Source organism: Chiloscyllium plagiosum, unplaced genomic scaffold (assembly GCF_037043375.1).
Source record: "Chiloscyllium plagiosum isolate Xiang-an unplaced genomic scaffold, Cpla_swu_hap1 HiC_scaffold_5, whole genome shotgun sequence".
NCBI classification, from domain to species: domain Eukaryota; kingdom Metazoa; phylum Chordata; class Chondrichthyes; order Orectolobiformes; family Hemiscylliidae; genus Chiloscyllium; species Chiloscyllium plagiosum.
In genome coordinates, this window is record NW_028270143.1 from 53072634 (window position 1) to 53090719 (window position 18086).

At 42.9% G+C, this 18086-nt stretch overlaps 1 protein-coding gene across 3 annotated transcripts in view; it reads left to right on the forward strand.

The window, feature by feature from the left end:
- Window positions 1-18086, forward strand: part of tex10 (testis expressed 10) — a 100722-nt gene that overhangs the window by 15375 nt on the left and 67261 nt on the right. For all 3 annotated transcript variants that reach the window (XM_043690023.2, XM_043690025.2, XM_043690024.2), the window contains exons 4-5: window positions 12114-12342; window positions 17075-17187. In XM_043690023.2, coding sequence (XP_043545958.2) covers window positions 12114-12342; window positions 17075-17187 — 342 coding nt within the window. The remainder of the gene's footprint in view (window positions 1-12113; window positions 12343-17074; window positions 17188-18086) is intronic.

Here is an 18086-nt window from a genome sequence, read left to right on the forward strand (position 1 = left end):
TTGGTCACCTTCTCAAAGACCTCCAGGTTTGTGAGGTACGACCTACCCTTCACAAAACCGTGTTGACTGTCCCTAATCAACTTATTCATTTCTAGATGATTATAAATCCTATCACTTATAATCCTTTCCAACACTTTACCCACAACTGAAGTAAGGCTCACGGGTCTATAATTTCCAGGGTTGTCTTTATTCCCCTTCTTGAAGAAGGGGACAACATTTGCTATCCTCCAATCTTCTGGCACTATTCCTGTAGATAATGATGACATAAAGATCAAAGCCAAAGCCCTGGCTTCCTAGGATAAATCTCATCTGGCCTTAGGGGTCTTATCTATTTTTACACTTTTTGCAGAATTGCTAACACCTCCTTCTGCATCTCAATGCCATTGAGTCCAGTAGCCTGTATTGCCCTATTCTCCTCGACCACATTGACTTTTATTAGTGTGAATGTTGACGAGAAGTAATCATTTTAGCACTTCCCCTATCTCCTTTTGACTCCATGCACAGCTTCCCACTATTGTGCTTGATTCTTTTATTCCTGGTACAGCTGTTGAAAGCCTTAGGGATTTCCTTGATCCTATCTGTCAATGACTTCTCATGTCCCCTCCTGGCTCTTCTTCGCTCTCTCTTTAGGTCTTTCCTGGCTAACTTGTAACTCTCAAGCGCCCTAACTGAGCCATCACATCTAATCCTAACATAAGCCGCTGCCTTCCTCTTGACAAGTGATTTAACTTCCTTAATAAACCTCGACTCCTGCGCTCGACAACTTCCTCCCTGCCTGACCGGTGCATACTTGTCAAGGACCCACAGTAGCAGGTCCTTGAATAAGTTCCACGTTTCAATTATGCCCATCCCCTGCAACCTAAATCTTGCCTAATCACATTGTAATTACCTATCTCTCAGCTATACCTCTTGCCTTGCGGTATATACCTATTCCTTTCCATTGCTAAAGTAACCATAACCGAATTGTGGTCACTATGACCAAAGTGCTCAACAACTCCAAATCCAACACCTGACTGGGTTCATTACCCAATACCAAATCTAATGTGGCCTCGCCTCTTGTTGGCCTGTCTACATACTGTGTCGGGAAACCCTCCTGCACGCATTGGAGAGAAACTGATCCATCGAAAACACTTGAACTTTAGTATTCTCAGTCAATATTTGGAAAGTTAAAGACTCCCATTAAAAACTACCCTGTCACTCTTGCTCCTATCAAGGATCATCTTTGCTATCCAACTGTCTACAGTGGAACCATTTGGGGGCGTATACAGAAATCCCAACAGGGTAACTTCTCCTTTTTCCTGTTTCTAATTTCAGCCCATACTACCTCAGTAGAGGAGTCCTCAAACGTCCTTTCTGCAACTTTGACTAACCGTGCCACATCACCCCCTCTTTGACCATTTTCTCTGTTCTTACTGAAACATGTAAATCTCGGAACCTGCAGTAATCATTCCTGTCCCTGCCCGACCCATGTCTCTGAAATGGTCGTAACATCACAATCCCAAGTACTAACCCATGCTGCAAGTTCACCCACCTTATTCTGGATGCTCCTGGTGTTGAAGTAGACACACTTCAAACCAACTTCTTGTCTGCCGGTGCCTTCTTGCAATCTTGAAATCTTAGTTCTGACTTCACTACTTTCATCCTCCTGTATACTCGACCTACAATTTTGGTTCCCATCCCCCTGCTGAATAAGTTTTTAAATTCACTAGAAGAGCTTAAACAAATTCTCTTCCCCCCCCCCCCCCCCCAGGATATTGGTACCCCTCTGGTTCAGGTGAAGACCATCCTGTTTGTAGAGGTCCCAGCTACCCCAGTTATCCAGGAATACAAAACCGTCCCTCCTGCACCATCCCTGTAGCCACGTGTTCAATTCAAATCTGCTTATCTTGCTAAGGTATTCGATAGAGGTTATGATGATTTCCTTTTATTATCAGTGCCCATCCCAGGATGGGTGCAAGGAGGTGAGGGTGGAGATGGCTTAACCTGTAAAAATGTGAAGCTGGATTCCCTACCTGCAAAATGCATACCCATTGTCAGTTTTATAGTGAAGAACACTATAATGAACAGGTGCCCAGTCCAGAAGGAGGCATGGTGTCATGGTTTTTATTTTAATTGCGGGGAATGAGTGGCAAGAAGATGATGGTCGGGAGAACATGGAGTAATATACTTGAATCAGGATCGCAGAATGTATGCAAGAAACTGTGAGGCAACACTTGAATTTAAAAAAGTTTAATTGTCTCTCAGTGCATGGAGACTCCACAAAATGTTGTTTATAGTATGCATTGCAGAAATGTTTTAGTTGATCTCTCAGAAATCTCCACCGCACTCCTCGTAACTATTCCTTTTATTACACCTCTCTCTCACCTCTGCCATAATTGCCCCAACCCATTTGACCTCATTGCTCCCTACCAAATATGAATTGGATTATTTCATAGCTTTTTGTAAGAAATAAAACTCGTACATATGTGTATATTCCATGTCATTGTGCCATTACAGTTTTCTTGTGATTTCATAGAGTCATAGAGACCCTTCGGTCCAACCCATCCATGCCGACCAGATATCCCATCCCAATCTAATCCCAACCCAATCTAGTCCCACCTGCCAGCATCCGGCCCATATCCCTCCAAACCCTTCCTATTCATATATACCCATCCAAATGCCTTTTAAATGTTGTAATTGTACCAGCCTCCACCACTTCCTCTGGCAGCTCATTCCATACATGTACCACCCTCCGTGCAAAAGTTGCCCCTTAGGTCTCTTTTATATCTTTGCCCTCTCACCCTAAACCTATGCTCTCTAGTTCTGCACTCCCCCACCCCAGGGAAAGGACTTTGTCTATTTATCCTATCCATGCCCCTCATAATTTTGTAAACCTCTATAAGGTCACCCCTCAGCCTCCGATGCTCCAGGGAAAACAGTCTCAGCCTGTCCCTATAGCTCAAATCCTCCAACCCTGGCAACATCCTTGTAAATCTTTTCTGAACCCTTTCAAAGTTCGCAGCATCTTTCTGATAGGAAGGAGACCAGAATTGCACGCGATATTCCAATAGTGGCCTAACCAATGTCCTGTATAGCAGCAACATGACCTCCCAACTCCTGTACTCAATACTCTGACCAATAAAGGAAAGCATACCAAATGCCGCCTTCACTATCCTATCTACTAGTTACTCCACTTTCAAGGGGCTATGAACCTGCACTCCGTGATCTCTTTATTCAGCAACACTCCCTAGGACCTTACCATTTAAGTGTATAAGTCCCGCTAAGATTTTCTTTCCCAAAATGCAGCACCACTCATTTATCTGAATTAAACTCCATCTGCCACTTCTTGGCCCATTGGCCTATCTGGTCAAGATCCTGTTGTAATCTGAGGTAACCTTCTTTGCTGTCCACGACACCTCAAATTTTGGTGTCATCTGCAAACTTAGTAACGGTACCTCTTATGTTCGCCTCCAAATCATTTATGTAAATGACGAAACATAGAGGACCTAGCACTGTCCTTGTGGCACTCCACTGGTCACAGGCCTCCAGTCTGAAAAACAACCCTCCACCACCATCACCACCCATGAGCTCTAACGTTGCTAACCAGTCTCCCATGGGGAACTTTGTTGAACACCTTACTGAAGTCCATATAGATCACATCTATCGCTTTGCCCTCCTCAATCCTCTTTGTTACTTCTTCAAAAAGCTCAATCAAGTTTGTGAGACATGATTTCCCACGCACAAAGCCATGTTGACTATCCCTAATCAGTCCTTGCCCTTCCAAATACATGTACATCCTGTCCTTCAGGATTTCCTCCAACAACTTGCCCACCACCGAGGTCAGGCACACCGGTCTATAGTTACCTGTCCTTAACACTCTTCTTAGAGTGGCACCACATTAGCCAACCTCCAGTCTTCTGGTACCTTACCTGTGACTATTGATGATACTAATACCTCAGCAAGAGGCCCAGTAATTACTTCCCTAGCTTCCCACAGAGCTCTAGGGTATACCTGATCAGGTCCTGGGGATTTATCCACCTTTGTGCATTTCAAGACATCCAGCACTTCCTCCTCTGTAATATGGGCACTTTCTATATCTTTCCTTATCCTTTTCCCCAGTAAATACTGATGAAAAAACTCAGTGGCTCCACACAAAGTCCGCCTTGCTGTTCTTTGAGAGGCCTTATTCTTTCCCTAGTTATCCTTTTATCTTTAATGTATTTGTAAAAACCTTTTGAATTCTCCTTAATTTTATTTGCCAAAGCTATCTCATGTCCCCTTTTTGCCCTCCTGATTTCCTTCTTAAGTATACTCCTACTGTCTTTATACTCTTCTAAGGATTCACTCTATCTATCCTGTCTATACCTTACATATATGTCCTTTTTTCTTCTTAACCAAACCCTTAATTACTTTAGTCATCCAGCATTCCTTATACCTACTAGCCTTTCCTTTCACCCTAACAGGAATATACTGTCTCTAGATTCTCTTTATATCATTTCTGAAGGCTTCCCATTTTCCAGCCGTCCCTTTTCCCTGTGAACATCTGCCCCCAATCAGCTTTTGAAAGTTCTTGCTTCATACCGTCAAAATTGGCCTTTCTTTAATTTATAACTTCAACTTTTAGATCTGGTCTATCCTTTTTCCATCATTATTTTAAATCTAATAGAATTCTGGTCGCTGGCCCCAAAGTGCTCCCCTACTGACACCTTCGTCACCTGCCCTGTCTTATTTCCCAAGAGTAGGTCAGGTTTTGCATCTTCTCTAGTACGTACATCCACATACTGAATCAGAAAATTTTCTTGTACACACTTCACAAATTCCTCTCCATCTAAACCCTTAACACAATGGCAGTCCCAATCTATGTTTGGCAAGTTAAAATCCCTTACCATAACCACCCTATTATTCTTACAGAGAGCTGAAATCTCCTTACAAGTTTGTTTCTCAATTTCCCTCTGACTATTAGGGGTTCTATAATACAATCCTAATCAGGTGATCATCTCTTTATTATTTTTCAGTTCCACCCAAATAACTTCCCTGGATGTATTTACAGGAATATCTTCCCTTAGCACAGCTGTAATGTTATCCCTAATCAAAAACGCCACTCCCCCGCCTCTCTTGCCTCCCTTTCTATCCTTCCTGTAGCACTTGTATCCTGGAACATTAAGCTGCCAGGCTGTCCATCCCTGAGCCATGTTTCTGTAATTGCTATGATATTCCAGTCCCATGTTCCTAACCATGCCCTGAGTTCATTTGCCTTCACTGTTAAGCCCCTTGCATTGAAATAAACACAGTTTAATTTATTAGTCCTACCTTGTCTCTGCCTGCCCTGGCTGTTTGACTCGCTTCTGTTCTGATCTGTACCAGTCTCAGATTAATCTCTTTCCTCACTATCTTCCTGGGTCCCACCACCTCCTCTCCTCTCCCCCACCCCCTTACAAATTTAAATCCTCCTGAGCAGCTCTAGCAAATCTCCCTGCCAGTATATTAGTCCCCTTCCAATTTATGTGCAAACCGTCCTTCTTGTACAGGTCACTTCTACCCCAAAAGAGATTCCAATGATGCAAAACTGTGAATCCTTCTCCCGTACACCAGCTACTCAGCCATGCATTCATCTGCACTATCCTCCTATCCTTGCCCTCAGTAGTTCGTAGCACCGGGAGTAATGCAGCTCTTACTACTCTCAACCTTTTTAAATTCCTGCCAACTCTCTGTAATCGCCATTCAGAATCTTCACCTTTCCCCTTCTAATGTCGTTGGTTCCTATGTGGACAATGACCTCTTGCTGCACCTTCTTCCCCCATGAGAACATTCTGCACCCTCTCTGAGACATCATTTGATCCTGGCCCCAGGGAAGCAACACACCAGTTTGATTTTTCGTTGCTGGCCACAGAAAAGTCTGTCCCTACCTCGGACTAGAGAGCCCCCTAGCACCATTGATCTCTTGGAACCTGACATACCCCTCATTGCATTAGAGCCAGTCTCAAAACCAGACACTTGGCTGTTTGTGCTACGTTCCCCTGAGAATCCATCACCCCCTACATTTTCCAAAACAGCATACTTGTTTGAAATGGGTATAGCCACAGAAGGCTCCTGCACTAGTAGCCTACCTCTCTTCTCTTGCCTGGAGTTAACCCACCTAAGTGATTGTATCTGAGACTTTTTTTTCTCTTTTCTCCCCCCCCCCCCCCCCCCCCCCCCAGTACAACTCCCATCCATTACTTGCTGTTGCAAATTTCTCATTGCTTCTAAGCTCTCCAACCATTCCATTTGATCTGATAAGATTCGCAACCAGCAGCATTTATTCCAGATATAATCCGCAGTAGCCCTTAAACTCTCTTTAAACTCCCACACCTGACAAGAAGTGCATATCACTCTACTAAAGGCCATTTTTGCTCCTTCACAATCTACAGCCCCAGAAAATAACACCGTTCATTCCTCTACAAAACACTGCCCAGTTAAATTAATAGTTATGGCTTATATTTAAGTTTAATCAAGAGACATATCTCAAAAAACATATAATCAAGTAAGAACCCACTCTACTCACTACTGCAGACTTTCTGCAGGTCACACTTAAAAACAATTTACTCATCTGTTTTTGTGCTGTGAACTTCGCCCAAACAGTTCCTCCAAGATCAGTTGTGAATTTCACTGTTTGTTAATTTTCCCAGACATACTCCGATGTCCAGCGATACATGCATTCAAACAACAAAGGCAGTAACTGTGCAGGTTCACTGCTGTCAGTTTTTTTTCTCTCTCTCTCTGTACTGACCTCACCATATGCTTACTTTGTCTATTCTTCTCCCTTTTAAAACTGCTGTTGTTTTGACTTTCACTTTCCTCCAAAGTTCCAAAACAATGCAACAGCATATAAAACTGTAATTGCTGCTCCTGGAATTCGAGGAAATCACCTACAGCACCTAAAATACCTCAAAGGAGCAGCTGTTACAGCCAGAAATTTTTCCTGTCCTCCATCTTGGATTAATCTATAAGATTAATTATTGCCCTCAAATTTGTGCATTTTGCCTCCTAATTTTCTCCAAATCTTTGTGTCTTTTATTGAGGTGTGATATCATAAATATTGAAATTTAGCTGATATTTATGAAATGAACTCCCTTGCATGAAATATGGATAGTGAACAATGGGGTAACTGTACATTGGGCCTTATAGCAGAACTCATCTACAAGTAAGCTGTTCTAGTGGAAAAAATATCAGGAATGAAATCTCTTCCTGTTCTGTTATTTCCTTGTTACAATATGTGGCATGCTGTGCAGGGCTTTTACTTCTGCCCATTTTGAGATTCGGTATTTTAATTGGATGTTCGCTTAGCTTTGCTAAGGTACTGTTATGCCTTACTGAGGTAGCATGCTGGAAATTAAGCTCTGCTATTCCTGGAGTTGTCTTGTAAGTTTAAAAAAAATTGCCAAGTCCCTAGTTTACCTTTTGGATAGATGCTGACTGATGCATACATATTAACAAAGACACACAAAAAAAATTGGTGTTATGAGTGGATGGAATAAAGTACTGGGGAAACTGTTTGATAACACAAGCTCTCAGGATTCATAGAGATATTTCTTTTTGTTTCCCAAGATCTACAGTTCTCCATCTTTTCCTTTGCGTTCTCTCACCTTTCTCACAGCAATCACATATGGACTGATTAGCGAATGATAAAATCTCTGACATGTTGTTTAAAAGCAATGGCACAATTTATAACAGTCACAACTGGGAGAGGGTGGGGTGGGGGAAGGAATATGTATGTATTGACATTCTTTATGCTGTCAGTATTTCACTGGGGGGAGGAGGAGATAAAGGGAGAGGGACACTATCTGCCCTTTTGAAAGCTTCTGCAAATGTTCTTCACACCCACAAACTGTTCAGCTACTCAGCCAGTTAGCTTTGGTTAGGCTGTAATGGCCTTTGGCATGCACTACTGGTCATGATTCCAGAGCCCAATCAGTTTTGAACAGAGCAGTGTAAATACCAAACAGCCCGCACGATGAGCTTTAGTAATTTGCTTTTTCGAAGTACAATAATTGCTTCGTTGTAATAGATTCCTTTTCCCAATTCAGTTACAATCAAAATCAAGTAAAATAAAACCTACAGTCCATCTACACATCTTGGAGGTGCTTTGATAAATTTTGCCAGTTTAGGTACTTAGTGTTGATTTTACAGGTCTGAGGAACTTTCATATCTGCTTAACACCAAGGTTCATTGCTTCAATTCCTTTTTATTGAATTTTATTTTTGGGGAGGAGTGAATGTTGTATAAGCAACTGTGTTAGGTTTATCTCAAATGAACGGTCAACAAAGAAGGGACCTGCAATGTCTGAAATGTGAGCAATGATCTGCAATTTTTAAATGCTTACCTGGAATGCATGGAGAATGTTATTGCCTTTATGCTTTAATTAACCATAAATTACATTTTAATTTACATTGCAAAGACTTAATAAACTTTTCATTTTCCTTAACCTTTACATTGAATGGCCTCCTCCTTGACATAACCAATGTGATTATGACATCAATGAACTTATCCCTATGCTATCTCAATAACCCATCATGCCATTGATACTTGGAAATCAGTCAGTCTCTTAAGCGTACTCAATTATTGAATTTGCACTAATCACTGATAGAGAATTCCAAAGATTCACAGCCCATTTGAATAAAAAATGTTCTTGTGTCAAACCTAATGGTTTCCCTCTTATTTTGATATTGCGTCCCTTGGTTTGCTATGGGAATCACCTTTTGAATATCCACCCTGTCTACCCCTTTTAAGTATTTATAGTTTTCAATGAGGTCACTTCTCGTTCTTTGAAACTTTGGAGAATACATGTGCAGTTTTTTCCAATCTCTTCATAGGACACTCTGGAAACCAGTCTGGGGAACTCATTGCATTTCCTCGGTGGCAATAATATTTTCCCCAAGTTACAGGGACCAAGGTTTCATTGTTGAAATAAGGATAATAATACCACTAACTGCCTGCTCCACCTTATGTTAGCCTTCAGTGACTTAGTATTAAATGCACATCTACTGTTCCTACCAAAGTGGATAACCATCACTACATTTCATCTGTCATCCGACTAGGGCCATTTCAGAGGCACTTAAGAGTCAACCACATTGCTATGGGTCTGGAGTCACATGTAGGCCAGATCCGGGAAGGATAGCAGATTTTCCTCTCTAAAGCACTAATGAACCAGATGGATTTTTATAACATTTGGCAGTGAATGTATGGTTGCCATTAGCTAGCTTCATTCCAAATTTTTAATGAATCCACATTTCACAGTCAGACACAAATTCATGTCCTGGAGCATTGGTTTCATTATTTTCTCCAAGATCACCTTCTTACTAATAGTAATCTCCTTTCATTTCCCATTCTCCTATGTCTCTTAAATGTCTAGTTCTGGGATATTTCTTGTATATTTCTTAGCAAAGATTGATAGCTTCTCTGCCATTTCTTAGTTTCCCCAATATAAATTATCCTGACTCTATGTATAATCAACCCACTTTTGACTTAGCCAAATGTTTTCTTTCTATGGACAATGCAGAAGCTTTTACGATCCATTTTTGTATTTTGTTAGTTCTGTTCTTCATTTCTTTATCAATTTATTGGTCCTCCTTTGTTGTATTTTAAAATCCTCCCAATCCTCAATTCTATTTTTAATTCCAGCAGGTAGTTTATTAGCTTCCGAATGCTAGTTTCTAACCTTGGAATTGTAATGGACCCTGAAAATCTTGCTACACTATACGCTTTCTGATCAGCATTAAGCCAAACAGCTGATAATTTCTAGGCCATCATTTCTGTTCTTGACCAAAAGGTTAGAATTGGTAACAGTAGCATGTATTTGATACATGGTGTTCACATTGCACCATGTTACCAAGCCCTCTATCACCCTTGGTGTTTGACTTGTCATTGTTAGATATCCATCCCATTTTGGTGGTGTCATCAGTGAACTTTTGATGGTGTTTGTTTCCAATTTGGCAACATAGTCGTGGGTGTACAGGGGTCTGAGGACGCATCCTTGGGGGTCTCCAGTGTTATTGCGGAGGAGGTACAGTTACCTAGCTTCATGGATTGTGGTCTGTATGTCAGAAAGCTGTGGATCCAGTTGCAGAGGGTGGAACTGTGACCAAGGTCAGAGTTTTGAGGTATTCTGGAGGGGATAATGGTGTTGAAGGTTGAGTTGTAGTCAATGAGCAAGAGTCTGATGTGGGTGTCCTTTGATGCTAGATGTTTCTGGGATGAGTGTAGGGCTAGTGATATGGCATCTGCTGTGGACCTGTTATGTCAATAGCAAATTGTTGGGGATCGAGGCAGGCTGGGAAACTGGAGTTGATGTGGGTCATGACCAGCCTGTCAAAACACTTCATGGTTATTGGTTTCTTAGGTACAGGAGTGATGGTGGTTTTCTTGAAGCAGGTGGAGACTTTGGCTTGCAGGAGGGAGAGGTTGAAGATATTGATGAATACCTCCGCCATTTGGTCTGCACAGAACCTTGGTGCTCGGCCGGGGACACCATCCGGTCCCGTCTCTTTCTTTGGGTTGACTCACAGGAAGACCGATCTGACATCTGCAGCAGTAACTGAGGGAGCAGGTGTGTCCATGACTGTAGGAGCAATCAGGGCAGGCGTCATTGCATTGCTGGCATTCTGCTCAAACCGAGCATAGGGAGAGATGTGGCTTTGTCTGCAATCTTGCTCTGATTCACTTTGTATCTTGTAATGCATTTTAGGCCAAGCCAAAGGCGGTGGGTCTGTTTGGGTCTCACTTTGGTCTGGTACTGTCTCATGGCATTCTTGATGGCTTTGCAGAGGTCCTACCTGGATTTGCTGTATTGATCTGGGTCATCCGATTTGAATGCTGCATAGCTTGGAAGCAAACTTTCAGACGGTAACATTCCTGTGTATCTGTTGCTCTTGTTCCCCTAGGTGATAGTGGTCTTGGTTTGGAAGGTTCTTCTGTAAAAGTCTTAATGTGTTGTAACAGAATGTCTTCTAGGTGGTAAACACTTTTGCTACTGTTTGTATTGAAGAGTGCTCATGTTGAAGATGGTGGCACAGCGAACATATGCAGAATTACCCTCCTGAACTATCTCATTTATATTACTTATTCATCCTAATGCTTAGCCAACCCCAAAAAGCTATACTGTAACTCGTGGAAAAAATGTCTTCAGATTTGTATTTAGTGTCATCATATCTTTTTATAACTAGTTATTTGCATATAACCTTATAAAATGCTATTTGGTGATCACATTTATAATCCAAAATGTAAAGGTGTTTTTCAGCTATTGTAATGAAAATCTGTTAGAACTCATGGGTAATAGGTGAAGACTGTGTTTCCAAATTAGATTATCTTTTCATTGAAGTCATTGGCTTTTCCCGTTTTGCTTGGGGTTTATGTCTCACCATTGCATTGTTGCACCTGACCTTGTGTTCCTTTTTTCCTTCTTGGAAATCTCATGTCCATCTCTCGCCTCCCCAACTATCCTTCATTTCTGCAAAGAAAACTATATTGTTTAAACCTCATTTCTGCTTATTGGTTCAAATTTTAAGCGATTTTAAGGAGAAAAAGCAAAATCATTTTGATTATTTTAGAGCTGTTTTCTAGGAGTTCTTTCTGAGACTGGGTAATAAAACATGACTTCACCTACAGTACTTCAACCTCCTGGAGTTCGTATTGAGGAACAACTAATTTAAGGACAAGGGAAGCAGGCATGGGCTCCTTTTCAGCACTGAAGTTTAATTATACTGCAGCTCTTTTTCAGACGAGGGGATGTAGTGAGTGGTGGCATTTCTCAAGGACAGAATATCTGTTAGTGGTCTATTTTTGTGTTGTTATGGGAGCCATGTCTGTAATAATACTTGTTTTCACTTGGTTTGATTGCCCTTGCGTACCATTCTGTCGTTTTTCTTTCCTAGTATTCATGCTTTTCTATCACGTACAGGTCTTCGTTTTCTTTATTTTCCTTATGCTATTCTTTGTCTGTTGGCAAATATTTAAGAACATTTTTTTCATCGTTTTGAAAATAGACTTGTAACTGGTAGCAGTAAGACCTAAATGATGTATATTTGAAAAGAAATATTTTGTCGATTAATATCTCTTTCGGTAATAGTTCGTTTACTTTATCTATTTATGTTTTCCAGACCTCTTGACACTGAAGGTTTATCCTCTTTGGAAAATCTGAAAGGGTTTGTTCAGATACTCATACCCCTTCTTTTGGAGTGTTGGATGGAAGCCTCTCCGGCTCAGCTAACAGGTGCCATACCAAGTAACCTACTTGAACCAGAAGCCATGATGCTTAAGTTGCAAGTTCTCAGCATCATCCAACTATTATGGAAACTAATGCAGCGCCAAGATGAAAGTCAGAAACTGGTAAGATAAATGAATCATTGATTTTAAAAAATGAGATGGCATTCCTATAATGGTTCATTTTGTGATTGAGCCAGGGCAATTGAATTATCTTCCCCTCATTTTTAAAACAGAAAGATAGTTTTTACTGTTGCCATTTACACAGGTAAACAGGGAACATGCAATTATCATGTATGAAATAAAAACAGAAGTTGCTGGAGAAATGTAAAAGGGCTGATAGCAACTGTTGAAAGAAAAAAAGATAGAACACAGAACAGGCCCTTCGGCCCACGATGTTGTGCCGAACATTTGTCCTAGCTTAAGCATCTATCCATGTACCTATCCAATTGCCGCTAAAAGGTCACCAATGATTCTGACTCTGCCACTCCCACAGGCAGCGCATCCCATGCCACCACCACTCTCTGGGTAAAGAACCTACTCCTGACATCCCTTCACCTTAAATTTATGTCCCCTTGTAACACTCTGTTATACCTGGGGAAAAAGTCTCTGACTGTCTATCTATTCCCCTGATCATCTTATAAACCTCTATCAAGTCACCCCTCATCCTTCGCCGTTCCAGTGAGAAAAGGCCTAGCACTCTCAACCTATCCTCGTATGACCTATTCTCCATTCCAGGCAACATCCTGGTAAATCTCCTCTGCACCCTCTCCAAAGCTTCCACATCTTTCCTAAAATGAGGCGACTAGAACTGCACACAGTACTCCAAATGTGGCCTTACCAAGGTCCTATACAGCTGCAACATCACCTCACGACTCTTGAATTCAATCCCTCTGCTAATGAACACTAATACACCATAGGCCTTCTTACAAGCTCTATCCAACTGAGTGGCAACTTTCAAAGATCTATGAATATAGACCCCAAGATCCTTGTGGGCGACACGGTGGCACAGTGGTTAGCACTGCTGCCTCACAGCGCCGGAGACCCGGGTTCAATTCCCGCCTCAGGCGACTGACTGTGTGGAGTTTGCACGTTCTCCGCGTGTCTGCGTGGGTTTCCTCCGGGTGCTCCGGTTTCCTCCCACAGTCCAAGGATGTGCAGGTCAGGTGAATTGGCCATGCTAAATTGCCCGTAGAGTTAGGTAAGGGGTAAATGTAGGGGTATGGGTGGGTTGCGCTTCGGCGGGTCGGTGTGGACTTGTTGGGCCGAAGGGCCTGTTTCTACACTGTAATAATCTAATCTAATCTAATCCCTCTGCTCCTCCACCTTACTAAGAACCCTACCGTTAACCCTGTATTCCGCATTCTTATTTGTCGGGATTGAACTCCATCTGCCACTCCTCAGCCCAGCTCTGCATCATATCTAAGTCCCTTTGCAGCCGACAACAGCCCTCCTCACTATCCACAACTCCACCAATCTTGGTATCGTCTGCAAATTTACTGACCCACCCTTCGACTCCCACTTATAAGTCATTAATAAAAATTACAAACAGCAGAGGACCCAGAACTGATCCCTGCGGAACTCCACTTGTAACTGGGCACCAGGCTGAATATTTACCATTTACCACCACTCTCTGACTTTGACCGGCTAGCCAGTTCTCTATCCAACTGGCCAAACGCCCCACTATCCCATGCCTCCTGACTTTCCGCATAAGCCTACCATGGGGAACCTTATCAAATGCCTTACTAAAATCCATGTACACTACATCTACTGCTCTACCCTCATCCACATGCTTGGTCACCACCTCAAAGAATTCAATAAGACTTGTAAGGCAAGACCTACCCCTCACCAGTCCGTGCTGGCTGTCTCTAATCAAGCAATATCTTTCCAGATACTCATAAATCCTACCTACCACCGAAGTAAGACTAACTGGCCTGTAATTCCCGGTGTTATCCCTATTCCCTTTTTTGAACAGGGACATAACATTCTCCACTCTCCAGTCCCCTGGCACCACCCCCGTTGACAGTGAAGACAAAAAGATCATTGCCAACGGTTCTGCAATTTCCTCTCTTGCTTCCCACATAATCCTAGGATATATCCCGTCAGGCCCGGGGGACTTGTCTATCCTCAAGTTGTTCAAAATGCCCAACACATCTTCCTTCCTAACAAGTATCTTCTCTAGCTTACCAGTCCGTTTCATACTCTCCTCTTCAACAATACGGTCCCTCTCATTTGTAAATACTGAAGAAAAGTACTCATTCAAGACCTCTCCTATCTCTTGCGACTCAATACACAGTCTCCCACTACTGTCCTTGATTGGACCTACCCTCGTTCTCACCATTCTCATGTTTCTCACACACGCATAAAAGACCTTGGGGTTATCCTTGATCCTACCCACCAAAGCTCCCTCCTGGCTCTCCTGTATCCCTCCAACACTCTGTCTGAACCTTGTTTCCTCAACCTTATGTCAGCCTCCTTCTTCCTCCTTACAAGACATTCAACCTCCCTCGTCAACCAAGGTTCCCTCACACGATCATTTCTTTCCTGCCTGACAGGTACATACATATCAATGACACGTCGTATCTGTTCCTTGAAAAAGTTCCACATTTCAACGACATCCTTTTATGCTCCTCAGATCCTGTCTTGCAGCATCGTATTTACCCTTCCCCCAATTGTAAAACCTGCCCTGTTGCACGCACCTATCTCTGTCCATAACCAAGGTGAAAGTCACAGAATTGTGGTCGCCATCACCAAAATGCTCACCCACTAACAAGCGCATCACTTGTCCCGGTTCGTTACCAAGTACCAAATCCAATATGGCCTCCCCTCTGGTCGGACAATCTACATACTGAGTTAGAAAAGCTTCCTGGACACACTGCACAAACATTGCCCCATCCAATCTACTTGATCTAAAGAGCTTCCATTCCATACTTGGGAAGTTGAAATCGCCCATGACTACTACCCTGTGGCTTCTGCACCTTTCCAAAATCTGTTTCCCAATCTGTTTCTCCACATCTCTGCAGCTATTGGTGGGCCTATAGTAAACACCCAACAAGGTGACTGCTCCTTTCCTATTTCTGACTTCAGCCCATACTACCTCCAAAGGCAGATCCCCCTCGAACTGCCTTTCTGCAACCGTTATACCATTTCTAATTAGCAACGCCACCCCCCCCTCCTTTTTTACCATCTCCTCTAATCTTACTGAAACATCTGTAACCAGGAACCTCCAACAACCATTCCTGTCCCTTTTCTATCCACATTTCCATGATGGCCACAACATCATAGGTGAAAATGTGTTGCTGGAAAAGCGCAGCAGGTCAAGCAGCATCCAAGGAGCAGGAGAGTCGACGTTTCGGGCATGAGCCCTTCTTCAGGACTCATGCCCGAAACGTCGACTCTCCTGCTCCTTGGATGCTGCCTGACCTGCTGCGCTTTTCCAGCAACACATTTTCAGCTCTGATCTCCAGCATCTGCAGTCCTCACTTTCTCCACAACATCGTAGTCCCAAGTACCGATCCACGCCTTAAGTTCACCCACCTTATTTCTGATACTCCTTGCGTTGAAGTATACACACTTGAGACCATCTGTGTCTGCAAGTATTCCCTGTCAGTGCTACCTTCTCCACAGCCTCCCTACATTCTTGGACATCCTGAAAAACAGCTAACCTACTTGGTGGACTACAACTCCGGATCCCACTCCCCTGTCAAATTAGTTTAAACCCCCACCCCCCACCGAAGAGTGCTAGCAAACCTACCTCCCAGGATATTGGTGCCCTTCTGGTTCAGGTGCAGTACAGATCCCACCTTCCCCAGAATGCAGTCCAATTGTCCAAATTCCTGAAGCCCTCCCTCCTACACCATCCTTGCAGCCACCTGTTCAACTGCACTCTCTCCCTATTCCTTGCCTCACTGTCATGTGGCACCGGCAACGACTTCTGGCTGCACACCCTCCCCCTTAAGGATTCTGAAGACACGGTCCGAGACGTCTCGGACCCTGGCACCCGGGAGGCAACAAACCATCCGAGAGTCTCACCAAGGCCACAGAACCGCCTGTCTATCCCTCTAACTATAGAGTCTCCTATAACTAGCACTCTCCTCCTCTCCCCCTTTCCCTTCTGGGCCTCAGAGCCGGACCTCGTGCCAGAGACCCGGTCACTGCGGCTTATCCCTGCTAGGCCGTCCCCCCCCAACAGTATCCAAAGTGGTATACTTATTGTTGAGGGGAACGACCACAGGGGATCCCTGTACTGCCCGCTTCCTCCCCTTCCCACTACTAACTGTTACCCAGCTACCTCTGTTCTCTGGCGTAACTATGTCCCTGTAGCTTCTATCTATCAGCCTCTCGAATAATCCTCAGTTCAACCAACTCCAGCTCCAGTTCCCTAACGCGATCTGTGAGGAGCTGGAGCTGGCTACACTTCCTGCAGGTGAAGTTGGCAGAAGCATCGGTGGTCACCCCTACCTCAAACATCCTGCAGGAGGAACATTCCACTGCCTGCGCTGCCATAACTCTACGCTTAGTCTCCAAAACAAGAACACTAAGTAGCTTACCTGTTCAGCCGACTGAGTCTTTTAATGTTTTGAGTCTAGTGGCCCTTCATCAATTCCTTTCCTAAGAGACATTAGTAAACCAGATGGATTTTTATGATTTAAATTTTCATCATCACCTTTTCACTTCCCGATTTTTATTGAATTTAAATTCCATGAGAAGCTGTCACTGGATTTGAACCCATGTCACCAGCATACACCTGAGCTGCAGTATTACTAGTCCAATGATGCTATTGATGCATTACTATTTGCACAATATTATTTTGTCCAGTTGTGGTTGAATATATGCAGATTCTTTCTATGTTTTTCAGGAATCCTGGCTACGGAATCACTATCTCTCTGATTTTAAAGATCAGTTCATAAAAAATTTTCCTTATTCTGTGTTGGAAACAGCTGGACATAAAAAGAAAGATGGAGCAAAGAAGTAAGGAATAATGAATACCACTCACACATTTGTTATTACATTGAAGCTATAAATAGTTTATAAGTAGTTTGATGCAATTTACCACTTGTAGGCTTTAAATTTGAGGCTAATGGGTCAAACATCTTTACTACTAAGATTCCTAGTGATCCAGTGGTCATAGTTCAGTTTTTGCAGTGCATTAACCCACCCATAACCTTTGTAAGAGTTGGTGTTCTCCCTGTCGTAAGTCGTAGTACAAAGGGAGGGCTTGTGCCAATTGCAGCTATGCTGCCTCTTTGGTTGAGCTCTGATTAGTCCCATCCTTACTTGTTTTTTTTTTCTTTTTTTTCTTTTCCAAGTATTTATCTTATTCGCCTGGTTTCACCCTTTCTGGCAGTGCATTCCAGATCACCATAGTTTTCTCCTGTCACCTTTTTGTAGTCAAGTCAAGTTGCCATAGGGGTGTTGTCCTCTTGAGAGTGATGATTGGTCATAATTTAACTTGAGAATCAACACATCTCAGTCAAGGGGAAGGCTGACAAGGCAAGTCCTTCACGGGAACCTCAGCCAGTGCAGGAACTGAACTCCTGCATTGCAGATCAGCCATCCAGTTAATGAAGCTGACTGACCCCTACCAGTAGATTCCTTTAAATCTGTGTTCCCTGGTCACTGACCCTTTTCGCAGTAGATAGCAGTTTCTCATTATTTACTTGTGAAATTATTCATAATTGTCAAGTCCCTGCCTAACCTTCTGTATTCTAAAAAGTTCTCTCCGCATAAATGCAATTCCTAATTTCTGGTGCTGTTCTTGTAAGGTTTCTTTGAACTTGCTCCAAGGCCTTATTAATATGTAGGATTTATAATTGGATGCTGTATTCCAGCTGAGACTGAACCAACATTCAGCATAATTTTGTTGCTTA